The sequence below is a fragment of the Cinclus cinclus genome, chromosome 4 (genome assembly GCF_963662255.1).
Source record: "Cinclus cinclus chromosome 4, bCinCin1.1, whole genome shotgun sequence".
Taxonomy (NCBI): domain Eukaryota; kingdom Metazoa; phylum Chordata; class Aves; order Passeriformes; family Cinclidae; genus Cinclus; species Cinclus cinclus.
In genome coordinates this window covers 33,317,865-33,337,429 of record NC_085049.1, presented here as the reverse complement: position 1 = coordinate 33,337,429, position 19,565 = coordinate 33,317,865, and the positions used below count along the sequence as shown (strand labels likewise).

The window sequence follows — 19,565 nt, the reverse complement described above, 5'->3', positions numbered from 1 at the left end:
TGTATGGCATTCCATTGATGAATTTTACTTAACAGCAGTATGTTGAAAGTATTTCCCTGGAGTAACTCTAGAAAATACCTATATTTAGATGGTCCATGTCAGAGAACAGAATTTGCTAGCAGCACTTCCAGGCTTTCCCCAAAAATAAGCAGTTCTCAAGTACTCATGTAAATATTGGTAAGCCCAGGACACTGCTTCTAGATTTGTGACCACAGGAAACATCGTACTCTAAAGTCAGACTGAGTCCTCTCTTCCTAAGCACCAGCTTTCTGGCAGCACATCACCAGTGGATGTAGATTGCCAGAAGACCTGCTCAGCAATTGATTCAGCAACTATCTGGAGTTATGGGTTCCAGAAAGCTTAGTTTTCTTCTGAATCCTTTGGCAAGAACAGAAGGGATTGTGAGAAGCATGCATGCTCTTTTCCCACCTTCTAGGTACTACTGCTCCCTTTTTTTTATATATATGCATGCACATAGAAAATGTGGCTCTGTACACTGTGTTGTGTAGCTACTATAAACATAATATTCAGAGGTAACTTTGCAATCATCACATGTTTGTGAGGTCTGTTTGTGAAGTCTCCATCTGACGATGTCTCACTACTAGATGCACTGTAATTGCTGTCCCAGTCATTTGTGAACTCAGCATGCTATGTCTGAATCAGCAACAGTGTGTACTTTCAGGTATAAATATCAAAATGGATAACAGCAATAATGTTAAACCTCTGGACAAAGGGCAGAGGGATCTTGGAGGGCCATAATAGGGTAGAAGGGGCATCTCTCTTTTCCTCTCCTAACTTCCTTTCTATTGCCAGTCTGACCTTGCTGAAGTCCTGAGACTTCTCTACAGTCCCCTGACAGGGAGATGCTGCACTGTGAGGGAGCACTGCACCAAGAGCAGGAGGACTCTGCCCCCAAAGTCCAGGGACTCTGCACATCTGTCCTCATGCACCTTCTGACTGAGGGTGCAGTACAGTCACTTGCCCCATGGTGCAATGGCTCTGCTTGGGTACTACTATTTTGCCAAGAAGGTTCCTTCAATGCAAAGACTTGGCACATCCACCATTCCCAGAGTGATGGCACATCATGCAGCCAATGCTGAGGGGGATTGAAAGTGTGCTTTTTGTGTTAGAAGTACAGATTTTGAGCTTGGTCACCACATGTGATAATTGTCATAGCTGAAGGGATAACTTGATACAGGTTTTCCTCTGTTCATTTTTAAAAGATGAGGGGATAATGACCCCATTGTATTTACAGGCAGGATAATGCAGTTTGTTCTGTCATATTCATGGCTCTGATGGGAATCAGAAGTTCAGGAGAAGGAAGATAATTTGAATAAATCTCTCAAAAGGGGTGATGCGTTTAGAAGTTAACTTTCTATGGAGTTACATGTAATAAGACAACAAACCTTGATTATAGTAAAGGCACTAGCCACAATCTTTTTAAAGAGATAATTGGTCTCTCTCTGAAGCACATTATCATGAAGTGAAGCTTATCCACACAGATTCTGCACAACAGAGTATTTCTTTATATATTAGTGAATTGTATATATGTAACTATGTATGTATGTATGTATGCAATTGATCCTGTCAGGATCATATTAATGTTCATTAAATATTTAATAAATGTCCCTTCAAGAAATACAAACTCAGACACATTTCCTTTTTCTTCTTTTATCAACATTTTATGTTCTTATTTTTAAAATAAAAAAATGCGGGCATTTTAGAATGAATGGCCCCAGGCAGCCCCAGAATGGCCAGAGAATGCAAGATAAGCAGAAAGCCAAATTTATCTTCCCTGATTTATAGTAAGTTTTGTTCACTGAAGCTTGGCACTTGACTTTGTCTTGGATTCTGCTTCACTCTCTCTGCATCCCACTCATGTTGCTGTCTCTGTGATGGAGTGAATGGTCTTCCAGCACAGAGTGCTCTGAAGCATCAGTGAATTAGAATTACAGCCTTTGGAAACATTTGTCAAATTACAATACATTTTAGTAGATCAGCAAGGCATTTCTAAATTGTTTCCCTTTGCAGGTTTGCAAAGCACATAATGTGCAAAATGTTTGCCTTTCCACTCTTGGTAGCCAACTGACCTGCATGTAGACACAGAGCTCTGGACTAGCAGAAACATTACTGTATGTGCTGCCTTTGCCTGGGGAAGAGAGTATTGCTGGAGGGAATAAAGCAGAGATGGTGGGAGGAAGGAAGGAAGCTTCCAGGCAGGAAGCTAAAATGCAGAAGGGGAGAGGATGGGGATCTGGTGGGGAATCCGGCCATGACAGCAGCAGGGGTGTGGTTGTAAGGAAAACAGATGGGAAGAAAGGCAGATGGGAGATCAGGATTCAAACACATAGTAACCCAAACTTTTTAAATTCAGACAGTCATGGAAAATGTAGTTTGCTTCCAGACATAGCTAGAGATTGAATTGGATGATCTCAAGAAGTCCCCTGCAATAAATATTATTTTTTGTTTAGCATCAGTCCTCCAAATTGCAAGTGTTTCAGTTTACAGTGTATACGATCAAAGGGTTACTCTAACTAGATGAAGATGATTGTAGCAAAAAATATACGTAAAATCAGATCCCCATGAGAACCCAACAAAAAGGTAATTTATCTATTTAAGGGGCCATATATTAAATGCTACAAATAGGATTGGAATTTTTGAAATCAATATTTTCAAAATTTAAACCTTACATTGCTATTTGCATATAAGATTCTGTAGCTTTTATAGATAAATTCACATATAAGAATTTAGAACCAAAAGATCCATATTAATGTTAATAAATTAAAAAAAAAACCCAGCAACAACAAAATCAAAACAATCACAGAGAAGAAACTTTTTAAAAGAACCTGCAGGAAAAAATAATTTCAGAGTGGATGATAAATTCATAGATAAATAGAGCAGATAAAGCAGCACATAAGGAATCCATGTCAGCTACACCACAGCTTTGAATTAACTTTAGAAGATAGAGCCAGGAAGCAGCAAAGAGGAAAAAATGAACCATGTGTCCTGGAATAATTAGATAATTCTCTGACACAGCCCACACATTTTGGCTGCTTCGGGCCTGTTTCATGGCTGGTTCCCTGTCTTACAACGTCCCTCACTCTGGTCTAAGTTCCTCTGCAACCACAAGCAGATGTTCTCTAGACTAAAATTCAGAACAGAGAAAACAAGTTATATTGAAAGGTTTAAATAACTAGTGGGGTCATTAGCAATCTCCTAGAGTTGATGAGGCTTTGGAGATGCTTTGAGAGCAGATAGATAATCATGAATAGGAAGGAGGCATCATTTCATAGATCTAAATAAACCACAGACTGTGCTCTTAAAAAACATCTCTGCACATTCATGGGGGGAAAAGGCAGGGAAAATAGCACATCTACGTGATTATTTCCCAACACGTTGTACTCTTAAAAATGTTCATTAGTCATTGAGACGATTTATTGCGTTCTTCACTTGGAGCTATGTCAATCCTCAAGAGCTATTTCACTCACTAATTTACAACTGTGTCAAAGTTTCACAGATTTATAATTTTGTCCAGATTATTTTTAGTGCAGGTGTTTTGCTTACACACAAGGAAGCAGCAATATATTGTAATCAAAGAGGACTTGAAAGTCCAGAGTGTCAACGCCAGCCCTCCATCAGGTGCTAGCTGACTCATTGGTTTTTAATGTGTAACCAACGATTAGCAATAGAAGTAGCAGTTGATAAGACTGTCTCACTGAAGTTAACAGGAATTAACAAATGCTGTCCTTGATGCTGACTCAGTTAATACTGCTAAAGCATTAGAAAATTTGAAAAAAAAGTGTAGGGAATGTTATATTAACATCTCTCTCATTTCTGTGGATTAAATCACTGCAGACCTACGGGTTCCTTTGACCACAGCTCCGCTCTGCCGCGCCATGACCTCGCTACGCCCCTGACAGCCGCTCTCGGCACCTCACAGCCCGAGGGGCAGCACCGCAGAGGCGCGGCCGTGCTGAGCCGTGCGGGGCCGTGCTTTGTGGAGCGGTGCGGGGCCGTGCGGGGCTGTGCTTTGTGGAGCGGTGCGGGGCCGTGCGGGGCTGTGCTTTGTGGAGCGGGGCGGGACCGACCTGGGCCGTGCGGGGCCGTGCTTTGTGGAGCGGGGCGGGACCGACCTGGGCCGTGCGGGGCCGTGCTTTGTGGAGCGGGGCGGGACCGACCTGGGCCGTGCGGGGCCGTGCTTTGTGGAGCGGGGCGGGGCCGTGCGGGGCTGTGCTTTGTGGAGCGGTGCGGGGCCGACCTGGGCCGTGCGGGGCCGTGCTTTGTGGAGCGGGGCGGGACCGAGCTGGGCCGTGCGGGACTGTGCGGGCGGTGCTTTATGAGAGCGGAGCCCCCGCCCGGCCCGCCCCGGCCCGCCCCGGCCCCCGGGCGGCCAATGCACGGGCGGGGAGGCACAGCCGGGGAAGAAGCCGGGGAAAACATTAGTCCCAACTTTCTCACCTTGACGGGAACCCAGCGCTCCCGATGTGTCGCTCCCTGCCAGCCCAGCCTCCCGAGAAGGGACGTCCGACAGCTCGGGCTCGCCGCGCCAGCTGCCCCTTGTCTCTCGAGGGGGAGAAAGCAGAGTAGGGACTCGGGTGCATAGTAGCCATAGCCGCTGGGTACAGCCCCCCTCGGTGCCTGCTGCCCGGGCACGGCCCGCGGGCAGAGGCGGCTGCGCGGCCGGGCTTGATGCGGCTGCCATGGGGCGCGGGGCTCCCCTCGGACCGCGCCTGCTGCGGGCAGCGCTGCTGCTCGCCCTCTGCCCCGCCGCCGGCAGCACCTGGATGTGAGTACCGGGCGCGGGGTCAGGGTGGGAAGGCGGCGCGGAGCCCGTGCCCTCGTGTCCGTCGGGGCCCGACGCTGACGGGGGCTGCCTCCACAGGTGGCTGGGCATCGCCGCCGTCGGCGGGCCCGAGAAGCTGGGCTGCGCCAGCCCTCCGCTGAGCCGCCGGCAGCAGGAGCTGTGCGAGCAGAAGCCGGAGCTGATGCCCGCGATCCGGGAGGGAGCGCGCCTGGGCCTCCAGGAGTGCCGCAGCCAGTTCCGACACGAGCGCTGGGACTGCCGCTCGCCGCCCGCCGCCCGCCGCGGGACCGCCGCCCCCGCCGCCTTCGGGCAGCAGCTCAGCAGCGGTGAGTGACCGCCCCGGCCGGGACCCTGCCCGCACGGCGGGCCCGGGGCTGCCCCGGCGCTCTGGGTCTGCGTGGCCAGCAGCCCCGCGGGGCGGCGGGACCGTCCGTGCGTCCCGTCCGCAGAGCCGGGAGGAGCCGGGCGGGGCGGGCACCGCCGCTGTCCCGGGAGGTGCCGCCGGCAACACGAGATGCACCGAGCAGACGAAACCTGCCCTTGTCTTTGCAATGTTGTCGTTGCCTCTTGTAATTTTCGCGTAGTACGACCGTGGATGACACTGCCCGCACGTAGATCCGCTTAACTATGTTGAAATACTGTTGTTCTTAGACTTACGTTGGGTTTATCCCCTTGTGTCATAGTTACTGAATAAGTGGGCTTAAGACGTATTATTTCGAAAAGGCCACTAGCAGGTAAAAACGTCTGCTTAGGGCACAAAATACAATGTACAATGCTTTAAAATATATCATAGGTGCTCAGTTATGTGGTATTGATCAGCACAATGAAACCAAAGATGCTTTTTGTTGCTTAAAATAATTGCAAAATTTCTGGAATTTCCAGCAAGGATGAGTTTTTTGTATCAAGTGTCACGCCAAAGCTTTCCTGCAAGTTGCAATGATCCTGCAGCTTTTTTTTTTTTTTTTTTAGCTCCCCGGTCACTGATTGTGTGACAGATGTGATTTTAAGTATTGTGGTACTTCACTCTGTGTTCATGCAATCTTCACTTTTTGCTCGTGCAATCCTCACTTTGTACAAAAACAGTGTAAAACGCTCAAGCTTTAATAATGAAAACGTTAACTGAGGGATAAAAAGTGGTGCATATTCTACAAAGGAAGGGGGGGGGGGAGAAGAGAATTTTCCCCACTGTATGGAGCTGTATGTGTGTCAGTCCTGTTCAACAGGAAGGACTGTTTCTGAAGACCCATAAATGAGTGCCACTGTTCACCCACAAAGCTTCACTAGTGTGTGCTGTGGAAGCCTTTTATGATGGTACCAGCACCACAGACTAATACAAACAGGAGAAACAAACAGGAATTTTCCTGCTGATGAGCAGAAACTTTGGAGACTGGAAATAAATAGTTTTCACAGTAGTGAAAATTGGCCGGTTCCAGTAAAATTTCAGCTACGTTTATTGACCACTCACTGATATTCAGTGTGCTTAGAGTATGGCTTGCTTAACACAGTATAAAGCTGTGTGCCACATTATGCCAGAAGTTTCAGAGAATGGGACACGTGTAAGAAGGCCAGGCAGATCCCTCCATGACCCTTCTGAGATACAGTCTAACAAGTAAAGGCCTTTCATGCTGCTGTCTTTCCCATGGCCAGCTTATTCTAGGGAAAGCACATGGCCTAGAAATCTTTGTGCCATCCTGATTTCTGCCTGGTTTAAGATTTCTGGGGCTCTTTGCAACCTTTGTGAATTAGAAGAACATCAGTGTTTGCTAAATTTAGCATGAGGTAAGTTTTGGTGCTGTACCAAAGTAACCTGGGATCATGACAGCTTCTCTGATATTTAAACTGACTTTTTCTTCTTCAAATCAATATGAATAGTGAAAAGCCAAGTGGAGAGTAAGGGATGTGAAATGTGGTTAGTTTTGAGTTTGATTTACATATATGTAATATATATATTATTTGGCTCAAAAATTTCTGTGGCAAGTAGAATTCCTAATCAGATTTAGAAAGAAGTTACCAAAAATCACATGATACAAGTAGCGAGAAACGGCACCATTAATAGCATGGTCATATGAAGAGGCCCTGAAGTCATTGTGGGGTATGCACATCCACTGCTTTGAGCAAATTAACGCTGCAGACGAAGGTGTGATGGTTTTCCACTTGTAACTGTTCCCTTTTAGTTCTGATCTGGCCTGTAAGGTCGCTGTGTGTAGCCCAGCCAGGAGGGTGATCAGAGGGAGTTATGGAGTGACGTTTCCACGCTTTGCCGTGCAGGCACGAAGGAGACGGCGTTCATCTCGGCGGTGACGGCGGCGGGCCTCGTGCACGCGGTGACACGGTCGTGCAGCGCGGGCAACATGACCGAGTGCTCCTGCGATGTCACCCTGCGGCACGGCGGCTCGGCCAGCGAGGGCTGGCACTGGGGCGGCTGCTCTGACGATATCCACTACGGAATGTCCTTCAGCAGAATGTTCCTGGACCTGCCTCTCAAGAACATGACAGGCAAGAGCGGGAGCGGGCTGCTGGCGATGAACCTGCACAACAACGAGGCTGGGAGGCAGGTAGGTGTCATTCAGATGTGGCAGCAACTGCTCAATCGCCTTCACTGGCAAAATGGAATCAGCCAAAGGAGGTGGATCCTTGGCTGCAGGTATTCGTGTGGCCAGTGGCAAGAACAGCTCTGACATCACCAAAGAAACATGTAAAAACTCAGAAACAGAGCTGGTTTTAACCAACTAATCTCTATGTGTTAAAATAAAATCCACAAAATAAGTAATAGATCTGCTTAAATAGTAAATTTATCTTAATTAGGTATTTGATGTTAAATTGCAAACTCAAGATAGTCCTGTTACCCGCATAATACAATATAATTTTTGTCGCTGATTATTATGCTACTATCATGACCTGCATTTTTAATTCTCTCTAATACTGAATGAGAAAGCCAACTGGACGCAAGGCCTCATTACTCATCCACAGTCTGCATTCCACACCTGGGAGTGCAAGTTTAACATTGTTCAGAGGGGAAATCAAGAGTTAATATTTTCTTTAAAAACATGGGATAGAAACAACACCTTAAAAGTAGCTCATTGGTTAGGACATGCATCAAAAAAGTGAAAGAGCCTGATTTTGGGTGGCTTTTTTTCAGTCCAAAGGACCTCTGACCCAGGGTTGCTGAGGAAAACTGTGTGTTTGGGTGTGTGACACTGGATTCTACTTCCTGTCCTGCAGAGGATGTAAAATGGAGGCAGAAATAGCCTACACTGTAGATCTAGTGAGCCTGTAATCGAGTGCTTGGAGCTTTACATCTGGAATGGCAGAGATTTGTATTATCATTTTTCCTTTAAAATTACTTTCTCTGCTTTACCTTGGAGATTTTATCTTTCTTGGCTCTCTCTGGGCCCATAATACCTTAAATCTGTTCTGCTTTAACTAAAAGTGACACAGCTTTAACTAAAGGAAAAATAAAGAAAGGGAAAGCCTCTGTTTTTGGCTACACATGTTGATGGACTCCATTGTGATGGACTCCAAAATTTCCTGTAGCTGGAAGCAGCATCAGTGAATTTTACTGCAATCATCTTTCCTGTCTGCTGTTGACAAGGAATCGCCATGGTAAGCCATCAGAAGAGCCATGGTGGTATAATCAAAAATTACTTTAATTTGAATTAATATTTACAGGTAATATATGTTATTTCATTCAAGCTATGTAGTTGAAAAAAGCAGAAAATCTTTCAAGTTCATTCCAACCCAAATGATTCCATGAATCCATGGTACTGTGACAAAGACCCTTTTTATAACTGAAGTAGATTAAGCAAATTTTAACCCAAGTAAAAGCTGAGAACAGTTACTATGAGTTTAATTAGATGCTAGTCAGCTAAATCCTCTCCAAGGAAAAGTGATTTGTATCTTGTGGTATAGAAGATTTTAATAAGAGAAACAGAAGATTAAATGGTTATTTCCTTAAGGAAAGAGCACAGGGTTGTCTATAATATTTGTAGGGTGAGATAGTTAAGGAAGAAGTTTATAGTCAGCTTCCATGCGTAAATATTTTGTAATTTAATGGCAAAATGTAGGATAAAGCAAATATTTTGATCACTGTCCAGAATGAAAAAGAATGTTTATTGTTGGTACTTGGAATTTCTAGCAGCAATATTATCTGAAGTAAAGTTTAGCATAACTCTTCCTTTTTGTATTTTTATATCTTAACTAGGAGATGCTGGAAAATGTTGGCCTTCATGTTTTGGGGCTTACAAGAAGGATGTTTTGATATCTTATGACCTTTGTAATAAATACTATCATATTCCTGGTTTGGTGCCTTGCAAGAGCAGTCTTCCAGGGACAATACTTCTGTGTTTGTTTGGCATTAGTAACAGAACTGGTATGTGCAGAATTCTCTCGTTTCTCTCCTATTTTAGTACAAAATGTTATTTTATACTTCCACATCTCATAGTTATCATATAAATATATGAAAATTCTAAAACTGTGTTTGTCTTTTGAGCTGTCCACTAATCTGACTCTCAGAAGATTCAGATTGCATCCTTATTCTGCTAAAAGATAAGCATTCATCATCTTTTAGCATGGCAATTTTCAGTGTGCTTAGATGTGCATATGTGAGTTGGGCTCTTCTGCTCCTTATACAAAAGGATGTGGGGAATCAGCCACTATGGGCTGACTATCATTGTACTAGTACTATTTTACTGCTGGAAAGATTCAGTTCACTTTTCCACTTGCAGAAATTTATGTGATGTGGGGATTGTTTGGAGAGTTTTTTTTTTTTTTACTGATATTTGTGGATTAGTAAGAGACTCATCAAGTTTGGAGCTGTTCTTAAGTGATGCACCTCTGATAGTACATGTGCTTGTCTTCATGAATAATCATATTAGTTCTGCCAGTGGCTGAAACTGGGACATTTGATTACAGGCATGGGTTCCTGTGACAAAACAAGTACTGGCAGTCCTTGTCTCGCAGCTGAGAACAGTGCCTGCAAACAGGAAGCTTAACTTGGACATGTTAAGCATTAACTAGCATTAGAGGGTATGCAAACTGTGATTCCATTGACACTCTTCTTTGCTGCAAATCAATCTCTGCTTTCTGCCCCATCTGTCTGTTCCAGCCACAAATTCCCACCCTGTGCTACTCCCTCTGTTACTTGCATTGTATCAGTGAGAGGAAGACAGTTCAAAAATGATCTTTTTCTCAGGTTTAATTTTATAAAAGAGTAGTGCTCATCCTTGTTCATCACTTAACCCTGCATTCTTGTTGTGTTTGTTGTACCACCAAGGCTGAGTGGCAGCAGGGGCCTGTGGCTGACCATGATGCTTGTGGACCCAGCTCAGTTCCACACTGATCATTTCTCACTAGCTATCACTGTTCCATAACCTGCCTAAGAAAGCCTGTTCCAGCTTGCTCAGAGCAATACACCTATCCATTAGGTTTCTGTAACAGTGTGTCTCTGAAACTCCCCATGGAATTTTGTTTCACAGGGAGAATTCTCTCACTGTTTTATGAATAAGTGAACAGATTAACTGTATGAATCTAAAGTGTGAAACAGAACACTGGTTGTGGAGTCAGTCTGGAAGTCATGGTCTCAGTAATTCTGCAGTCACTGTGCACTGCTGAGACACAGGTGTGTGCTGCAGCTGTGTCCCACCTGAAGGCCATGTTGGCTCTATAGGCACGATCTTAAGTTTGCTTGCAGCATGACAAGATGCCTAATCCCTAAAATTTTCCAGCTGTTCAATTATGGGAGCTTTTCATTGAAGTTCACATGGCAGAATGAGATGCAGTAGCATGTTCTGTGATCAGGCAAAGCAAAATGTCACTTCCCTGTGTTGGCAACTAAAAGTATATTGTAGTCCAGGCTGAAAATTTGCCCATCCTAGCAGATGGGGAGCAAGACACTGAATCACATTTGTAGTTCTTGCATTCATCTGCTCATCCGTACACTGCTAATGTATGCCACGTTTTTATATTTTTATGACAGTCTAAGACTTCAACATCAGTTTTTCTCCTGTTTCGAAACTCTGTCTCCCTCTACTTTTCTTTAATTCATCCTCAGAGAAAGGGTCTGAGTGTCATCTGCCGGGCTACTTGCCCACATGGAAGTAACTCACCCTTACCACCTAGCAGGCATGTCCAGAGCTTCTGCTGACAATTTCTGGATCCTCCTGCCCTTAGGAAGTACCTTACTGTACTGCAGTGAAAACAAGGATTACATCTGTACCTTATAAATCTAATAGCACAATATGACCACTTTGAAATTCTAGTTACTTCACAAAAATAAATTATCATTCAAAATCAGAAAAACACTATTACATCCTCTCTATTTTTAAGTTGTGAGTAAAATGTATCTTTTGATATTGTGTTTCTCTTTTCCTTCACATTTTTATTAGGTTATCTGTCTTCTGACAGACTTTTTGTCCTTGGATTTTAAATTCTCATCTGCCTCAATCACTCTTACATCTTAATGATTAATATTTTGACTACCCAGTGATTTTGTTATTGACAGATTCTTGAGTTATGAGCAAGGTCAAGTCTGTCTATTAAAGAGAAATTAGTCTGTGTAGAAGAGATGGTAAGTATCTACCAGTATTAACTAGCAGTTGTTTTGCCACTAAAAGAGTCTGTGTGTGCTCATGGGTGCAAATTTGCTTGTTGCAATATTCTTATTTCTTCCAGTAGTGCAGAAGAATTTCCAGTTGCAAAAGCAGCCCACAGTTTGTGGAAGTATCTCCTGTACAGGTGCACCTCCTCGCCAGGTTTAGTTTGCAAAGGCTAGTGGCTGTTCTAGTCAGGGTACATGCCTGCTCTTTCTTGCTCATGTTTTTTGTGAATGTCTTGCATTTTTGGCTTCCAAAGTAACCTCCACCTAGAAATTGTTCCTGTTTATTCACCAATGATGTAGCTCCAAGCAAACACTTCAGTTCATGTGTTTTTTTAAATGTTTGTGGAGTTTTTTTATGCAAATGCCAGCTCAAGATTGTGTCCATAACTTTGGGGCAGAACGTGCCAGGAGGCCTCAATGCCCACTGAAACCAATGGAGTAGCTGTGCTGGACTCAGCCTAAACTTCAGTGACCACAGTCACCATGTTGAAAAGTCCCAGTTTAGCATATAGATTAGAAATAGCTCCTTTGATTTGCCCTATGCCTTGACTTGTTTTGGAATTTTGAGGATGGCATTTGTGCTGCCTGAGACACCAATATGGAGTCTGGGACTTGGGGTTTTTTTCTGGTCCTGCAGAGGGCCAGGAAGTCCTGATAGGATTTCAGGTCTCAGATCTCACTGCAGAATCAAGGCTTAGGAACTGGCACAAATGAAACTACCTTCTCAGGGGCAACCAGAGGAGGATGTTAGGTGTGTCTTCTGTTTTTCTAATTCAGTTTCAGAAAGACATAGACTGAGAGCAGTTAGTAACTGTGGAGGCTGAGGGGTAAGTGAAGGCTTAGGATGAAATTTAATAAACATCATATAGTTGGGATGTTGGGATTTTTTTTTTGTTTTCCCCATGTTTTGGTAAAAGTGTTTCCTCCAAATGTGTTTGCCTTGATGCATGAGAAGTTTCAAGACAAACTTACAATGAGTTAATTTTAAATCCACACTTATTGTTAAATTTCTCAATTGCTTTGATTGTGGAAATTAAATATGGGGGGAGAGGTTAATAAGATGGAAAATGGCAACATGGGCTTTCCACACTACTAACCAATGGCCCATATGAGTCCATAGGGTGGCTCCAGAAAGTACATTATTGCAAATGTAAAACAAAAAAATTATGATATCTTGTGCTACATCTGTACATGTGTGATTTTTCAGTGCCTTTTCCAAACTCTAATGAGAGGGTTCTCACAAGACTAATTGTATGATTTTATACTATGATTATTAGATGTTAGAGAAGGAAGTATTGTACTGATTGTATCCTGAGTGCTTGAGTCGGTCTCAAGACAAAGATATGAGATAAAGGAAGTTACTGCTTGTTTACGATTCCAGTTATTTGAGGCTTGATATCCTATAAACTGAGCCAAAATTGTTGTGTGTTACAAAAAGCTTAACACAGGCTTCAGATTCCCATTGTCGGCCAGACAGTTACTGTTCAGCCCATCCCATGCTTCTGCATGGGCATGGAAAAGTAACTCATCTCAGGGTATTTGAGTGTTGGCAATAACTGTGGAAACCTTGCTAAAGCACTAACAGTTATAAAAGTAACATGAATGCAACTATCTAATTGTGTTAAATAGAGCCATTATGAAACTGGCTGCACTAGAAACCCATACTAGAATTAGTTATGTCTAAATTAAAAGAACAGGGCTTAAGACTGTAAGTGAGAAGCACCTTAGATTTACTACAGAATACCTGAGCCGAAGACACCTCTGCTAAGACACCTGGTGGGTGATTTGATAGACTTTCTGTGGAGCTCAGAGATGTGAGCATCCTCCTGCTCTTCCAACAGCTTGCCCTGAGGTGCCTCCTCCTGCACTGCTTTGGGTGCTGAGCCACACTGGTTGCCCAGGCACTGCTGTGTGACTTCAGCCATTCCTGTGGCCTTAGTAACAAACAGGGTTGTGAATGTTTAGTGATCTTCATGGGAGCTGTAAGTACCCTTTAAAGGCAACGTAGCTGGGCACTTAGTTGCTCAGTGAATGTCTTCCAGCATAGGAAGGGTGCCATGACCTGTCCTATCCTCGCTTTCTCCTTCTGCTATTCCTCACTAGACCCTTTTGCCCATGAGAGCCTTTTGCATTCCAGCAGTGGAAGGAGTGACGCAGGACATGTCATTCAGGTATTTAGGATCCTCCAGAATGAAAAGCTATCCAGAAATCACAGCTTTCACTGTTGTGATCAATATTGCTACGTTATGGCCATTGCAAACTGCAAATGAGGAGCACATCTGAAGATCTTGCCTCTCGTAGTGGGGGTCCAGGACTGGAAACCTGGTTCCTAACATGTGCTCTGACTTCCCTGTTACAGAAATGGCAGTGGCAGCTGTAATATTCGATACTTTGAGACCTCTGTTACTGATGTCAGGCAGCATTCCTTATGAATGAAAGACTACATCCAAATGTTGTTCTCCCTTTGCTTTCAGGCAGTAGCAAAGCTGATGTCTGTGGATTGCCGTTGTCATGGTGTTTCTGGGTCCTGTGCTGTGAAAACTTGTTGGAAAACCATGTCATCCTTTGAAAAGATTGGCCGGTTTTTGAAGGATAAGTATGAAAACAGCATACAAATATCAGATAGACTGAAAAAAAAGCTACGCAGGAAAGAGAAAAGCCAGAGAAAAATACCAATTGGGAAAGAGGACCTACTGTATGTGAACAAATCACCCAATTACTGTGTCGAAGACCAAAAACTGGGGATCCCTGGGACTCAGGGAAGAGAATGTAACCGCACGTCGCAGGGACCCGACGGCTGTAACCTGCTGTGCTGTGGGCGTGGGTACAACACCCACGTTGTCAGGCACGTGGAAAGGTGCGAGTGCAAGTTTGTCTGGTGCTGCTATGTGCGCTGCAGGAGGTGTGAGACCATGACCGACGTACACACCTGCAAGTAAGATGAAGTACAGGAAACGTGGCCAAACCATCCACACCCTGTGTGGGGCACACAGCTGCCACAGGGGCAGCAATCAGTCACCGTGTGGGATTTCAGAGGGATGGGCCTCAGGGGGAACAGGTACTGCCAGACAATGGGTAGTCCAAGCATGCCTCGACTGACTGAAAGCACGGCTGAGTAAACATCAGGCTGCATGCAGGGACAGCTTAAACAGCAAAAAGTACTCCTGATGACACATTTGAACGTGTTACTCCATGAGCAGGGACAGATGCTAAACTTTTCAAGTATTTAATAGGCACAATGTCCTGAAGAACCATGTGGTGGGTAGGTGCAGTGGACAAATCTCAAGATCTCATTAACCAGAGACTGAAGAGTTAAAAGAGTTTGCAAGACTCTTAGATACAGTCCTTATGTCTGTGCTTTTAAAACTGGAACTAGATGGACCCACTAGATAGTTCATTTCTGCAGACTTCAGAAAAACCCGCAAAGATAGGGAAAGGGTTCAGCTGTTGACCGTGAAGCATTTGTTTTGCAGCCGTTCAGAAAAGTGCCTTCTGTATAATGTGCAGAAAAGTGTCAGGAAGTGAGGAATGTGTGTGACTGCAGAGAGCTCAGCAGTGACTGCCTGGAAAAGGAGGGACAAGCTGTGCCCAGAGGAGAGAGGCAGGAGCACAGCTTGGTGAATGTGAATGGGGTACCAAAGAGCAACCTCAGGATTTTTAAAAGGCTATCCTTCAAACACACAAGGGACAGGTCTGAGAAGGGACAGAAATCCAGTTTGATATTTGAAGGGTATAAAACCCTCGTCAGGCATTTCCTGAGTATCTGAGCACACATTTTGTGAGTCAACTGATTGTCACCCCACTCTTGAAATCTATGCAATAACCTGCTACATTCAACCATCTCACTGGTGCTTCACTGTCATTATCAAAATTAACCACATGAGGTTTAACCCAATGGAATCTTCCATAAAACAAAGGATTTTTTAAAACCTATTTTCTTTATAAAGTCAGCAGCCAGAATTTTAAATTAGGTTGCATCCACTGTAAGCTGACTGCACAATGTTATTTATAGATTGGCACACACCACTAAAATATTTAAACTGTTAATGATAACATTTTCTCTGTCTCCATATGTTGGCTTAATTTTATTTTACATCTGTAAAATGTTGTTTGTTTTTATGCAGTGATTTAATGCCTGGCTTTAAAAGCATCATATGAAAGGATTACTGTTGTTTAATTGTGTAAAGTACTATTTTTGATAAAACAAAGAAGTTTATATTTTGTAAATATTTAAATTATGCACGTTATGTAAAAGGTTTCCAAAACTAATGTGATAAGATAAGCCCTTGAGATTTTTTGGGTAGATATTTGTTAATATTGTAGTAGTCTTTAACTGATTTTTATTTGCATGTGCTGGGGGAAATTAGTCAGAGAACTGCATAAATGTTAGAGGTTTTTTATCATCAGGGTGGTTATAACTATTGCAGTTCATACACACTGATGAGAAATACTATGATTTTCTAAATGGTCAGTTAATTAGTATTCTGCATACTTTCTTTTTATTATTCTCTTAAATGCATTTTACAAACACTGAAATCCCAGCTCCTGCAGTAAGTAGTCCCACTGAAATCAAGGGAACTTGAAGGGTTTGCAATCCCTTAACTTCTTTCATACTAACAGCCAGTTTTTAGAAACTTGGGACAGTTTGGCTGAGGCTTTCAAAGTAAAAGAATTCATTTCCTTATTGTCACTTATTTTCCTAGGAAAGATGGTGTCCAGATTCTGAACTGTCACTATTGGATGTGTAGGTCAGGAAGAAGGAAACAAAATCTTCTATGATGGGGTATTTCACTGCCTTATGTGGATTATTTTAGGAACATCAGTTCAGGAACAATGAAGTCCATTATCTGCTATTTGGCCCTTTACTCCACATTTGGCCAGTCCATCTCCATTGGCCTGACCAAATTATCATCTTGGGACCACAAAATCTGCTGTCTGTGGGAAGGGTGCTCAGCATGACAGTAAGGCTGAATCCTCACAGGAGGTTTCAACACCTTCTCTCTAAAAACTTGAAGGGGGAGGAGATATCATGGTGGAAGACCCTGAAGAGAGAGTTGTGACCCCAGGTTCTTTCAGTAGTGAAAATAAACCCACAGGTTCCTCAGGCTGTGCCACAGGTCCAACTGGCAGCATGGATGAGAGATGACTAAACAGCAGTTAAGTCCAGATAGAACAGTATCATACTCTCTGCTGAGACCATACTTGGGATAATACAATTTTGACCACTTAAATAACCTTGAAATATTATTTGAGATCAGTAGTTTGTTGTTTTTGTTTTGGGTTTTTTTGGTGGTTATTTTATTTTTTTGTTTGTTTTTTTTTTTTTTTTTCCTGTGCACTGATTTCAAGATCAGCAAGAGAAAGATAATTAAGTATCTGCTTTGGCTGTCTCCAGGGATCAGAAACTTCCCAGAGGATGGAGTGGTTTCCATGAATTTTACATAGTAGACAATGTAGTTGGACTACTACGGTGCTCTGTGCTGATCCCTATCTCTCTCCATATATATTCTAATGCCCTGAAACAAAGTTTTCATATCTGCATACTTCAAATTATAATAAACAGATGATGTCCATTTTATTAACTAATATATTACAAAACAAGGTATAGTTATCTGCATGGTGGGTTAGGTCCTTTTGAGGCATCTATGAAAACTAAGATACAAAACTCAGAAATCAAGACATCCACCAAGTTTTTCAGTGGGATGATTCAGCTGCCAACACTTGGGAACTTGTACTGATGAAAACAATGCTGAAACATTCAAGGCTGAAAACGATAATTAGAGAAGATTGCTGTAGCATTTGGTAAGAAAAAACATTTGCAAGCTCTGTTCTACAGAAGATAGCACTCTCTTCTACTGCAATCCATCAAGCTCAAAGAGGAGTCATGATTCCTCCTCAGTTTGAAGTGCCTTTTTTCATGTTTCTGCATGAGCCTTCTGCCATATCATGCTGTGAACAATACCCTAAGAAAGGAACAGACCTTTCTGAGGCAGCAGAAATCCGTGATTAGAGATTATAGCAATTGAAATACAAGAACAAAGGAATAGTTTGCCTGTTATGGAGTGAACAGAGCAAGGAATAATGTAAGATAGCTAAGTGGAGAGTCACATGAGCCAACCCACCACATGAACACAGGAAGTGATATCTGAGGAATCTGTTTTAACCTGAGTCTGTAAAGGGTGCCTTAGTGCTTTGTAACACTGAAAGGGATGACTACAGGTAGAGCAAGGAGGAACTAAAAGTGGCTTTAATATTACCAGAAATGTAAAGAAACATCTCAAGTAGAGCATGTTCTCTCTTGCCATTCTTCACTTTTTCACCCCTCCCCGGGAGGCAGGAGCAGAATGCGGCTGAAGCTCAGGTGTTTGTGCCCTGTTGCTCACAGGGTGAGAAGCAGGGTCCCTAGTATCCCTTGTACAGTATCAGGAGCCACTGACACCCCATGATACCACTGAACACATCAAGAGCTGTTCTCACACTTTCCTGCTTCAGCCTCAAAGTTCCCATCCCTTATAGCCTTAAAACTGAAAAGGATTTCATCAATAAAAAGTCCTTTGCTTAGTATCCACCTTACCACGACCCAAGTCAGTTAGGGAGGCACTGCAGCCCTTCCCATCCTTACACAGGAAAGTCAGTCTGCACGTATGGCAGCAGCATTAGTTCCCTTTCTGAAATTACCCACCTGGCCTCTAATTTTATTAATACACTTATTCTTGAAAAACACTCAGACTGCAGAAAACCCAAACAGTTCAGGAGACATTACATACACATCAAGCATTTAGCAGTCAATTCAATGTTTGAGGTAACTAAGTGCCACAGTAAGACATCTGGAAAGCAAAACATGCTGAGCAAAATAAAGCCTTTCCCAAACTGGCAATCAGGAAACTAAGGCTGTAAAAGGGTCTGCTTTTTCCAGATTGGGGGGGAGTTGGATCATGAAAGGCACTAGGGAAGGTCCAGAGGGTACATCAAGGCAGGGACTTTCTTCCATTTCTTTCTTAGGACTCCTATTAATCCATATAAAGCAGCACTAGTAAAGCAGTTGAGAGCTGTGGTTTACACTGAAATCATCTTCAGATACCTTGAATCCCAGCTGGATATTCCTTGGTGAAAATTAAGTTAAAACCTTTGTGTGTCCTTCCACCTCTCTTCTCACAGCTCTTACTTTTTGAGGTAGACATATCTCACAACTTTTTTCTTCACTTCCCTTGCTGCTCTGTTCTCAAGTCTGCAAGATGCTGCAAAAATTCCCATCACTGTGTACAGAAAAATAAAGATCCTGAGGCTTTGTCACACACAAAGATATTTATACACATCTACCTTTGTCTTTGCAACTGATTTCATATCCCCAGCTGGAGAGAGGCCAGAATAGTCACCTTCAAGCTTGGCAACTCAAATGAAATGCAGATAGAATACCAGAAAGTCTCACTGATTTCAGAGAGTTCATCTCTGCAGCAGGATACTGCAACATGCCCACTCAAGGCAGAGAGGGCAGGAACCAGACCTTGCAGCAAGTCAATGGAGTACGATGATGGAGAAAAGCAAGGAGACCTCATTTGTGTGGCCACTCCGGTATGACTTTTAAATATTTGGCAAGAGTCTTATTAAATATGATAGAATATAGCTGTGAGGACACAGGTTAGAGAGTAAGAGGAACATTACAGGTCAGAGAGTAAGAGAAAGATTTCCATGAAAATTTTAAGAATCAAATTATTTAAGATGCAAAAAAAAAAAAAGTTTCTACCATTTTATTGCTTTGAAATTCATTGTTTAAAAGGTTTGTTGCAGGTGCAACTTTAAGGGGTTAAGAGAACCATGATCTTTAACTTCAATTGCTAATAAAGGCACACACTCCCCATTTAATTTTTTAGAGGAAATTTGTACGTTTTAATTTGAAGAAAGATGAAATATTCATTGGCCAAAAGAATGAAGACAAGTGTAGTCCAGGGAAGCTACTAATGCAGCCAAATAGGGTTTCTTCCTCTTAAAACCCTGCTGAGTAACCTCAAAATTATTATTTTGGTATTATTCTAGATAGCAGCATAGCCAATACTGGCATATGCACCAACAGAACTACTTTTCTGTGAAAATTCCAGGAATTACACAATTAGTTTTTCACTGCAGCCTTAAGTAACGAAATAGAATTTCAAACTGATTAGAAAAGGG

General features: G+C 43.0%; 1 protein-coding gene across 1 annotated transcript; it reads left to right on the top strand.

The window, feature by feature from the left end:
• Positions 1 to 4,700: 4,700 nt before the first annotated feature.
• Positions 4,701 to 14,338, top strand: WNT16 (Wnt family member 16). The gene is made up of 4 exons (XM_062491066.1): positions 4,701 to 4,786; positions 4,883 to 5,130; positions 7,073 to 7,359; positions 13,874 to 14,338. Exons 1-4 carry the CDS (start codon positions 4,701 to 4,703, stop codon positions 14,336 to 14,338), a joined length of 1,086 nt encoding a protein of 361 aa, XP_062347050.1.
• The last annotated feature ends 5,227 nt before the right edge of the window (positions 14,339 to 19,565 follow it).

Bases quoted from the DNA above. Each gene is read 5' to 3' on its own strand.
- WNT16 (XM_062491066.1), top strand. From the start codon at position 4,701: ATGGGGCGCGGGGCTCCCCTCGGACCGCGCCTGCTGCGGGCAGCGCTG. The intron at 5,131-7,072 runs GTGAGTGACCGC...TTTGCCGTGCAG, and splicing joins CGGGCAGCAGCTCAGCAGCG to GCACGAAGGAGACGGCGTTC. The intron at 7,360-13,873 runs GTAGGTGTCATT...CTTTGCTTTCAG, and splicing joins ACAACGAGGCTGGGAGGCAG to GCAGTAGCAAAGCTGATGTC.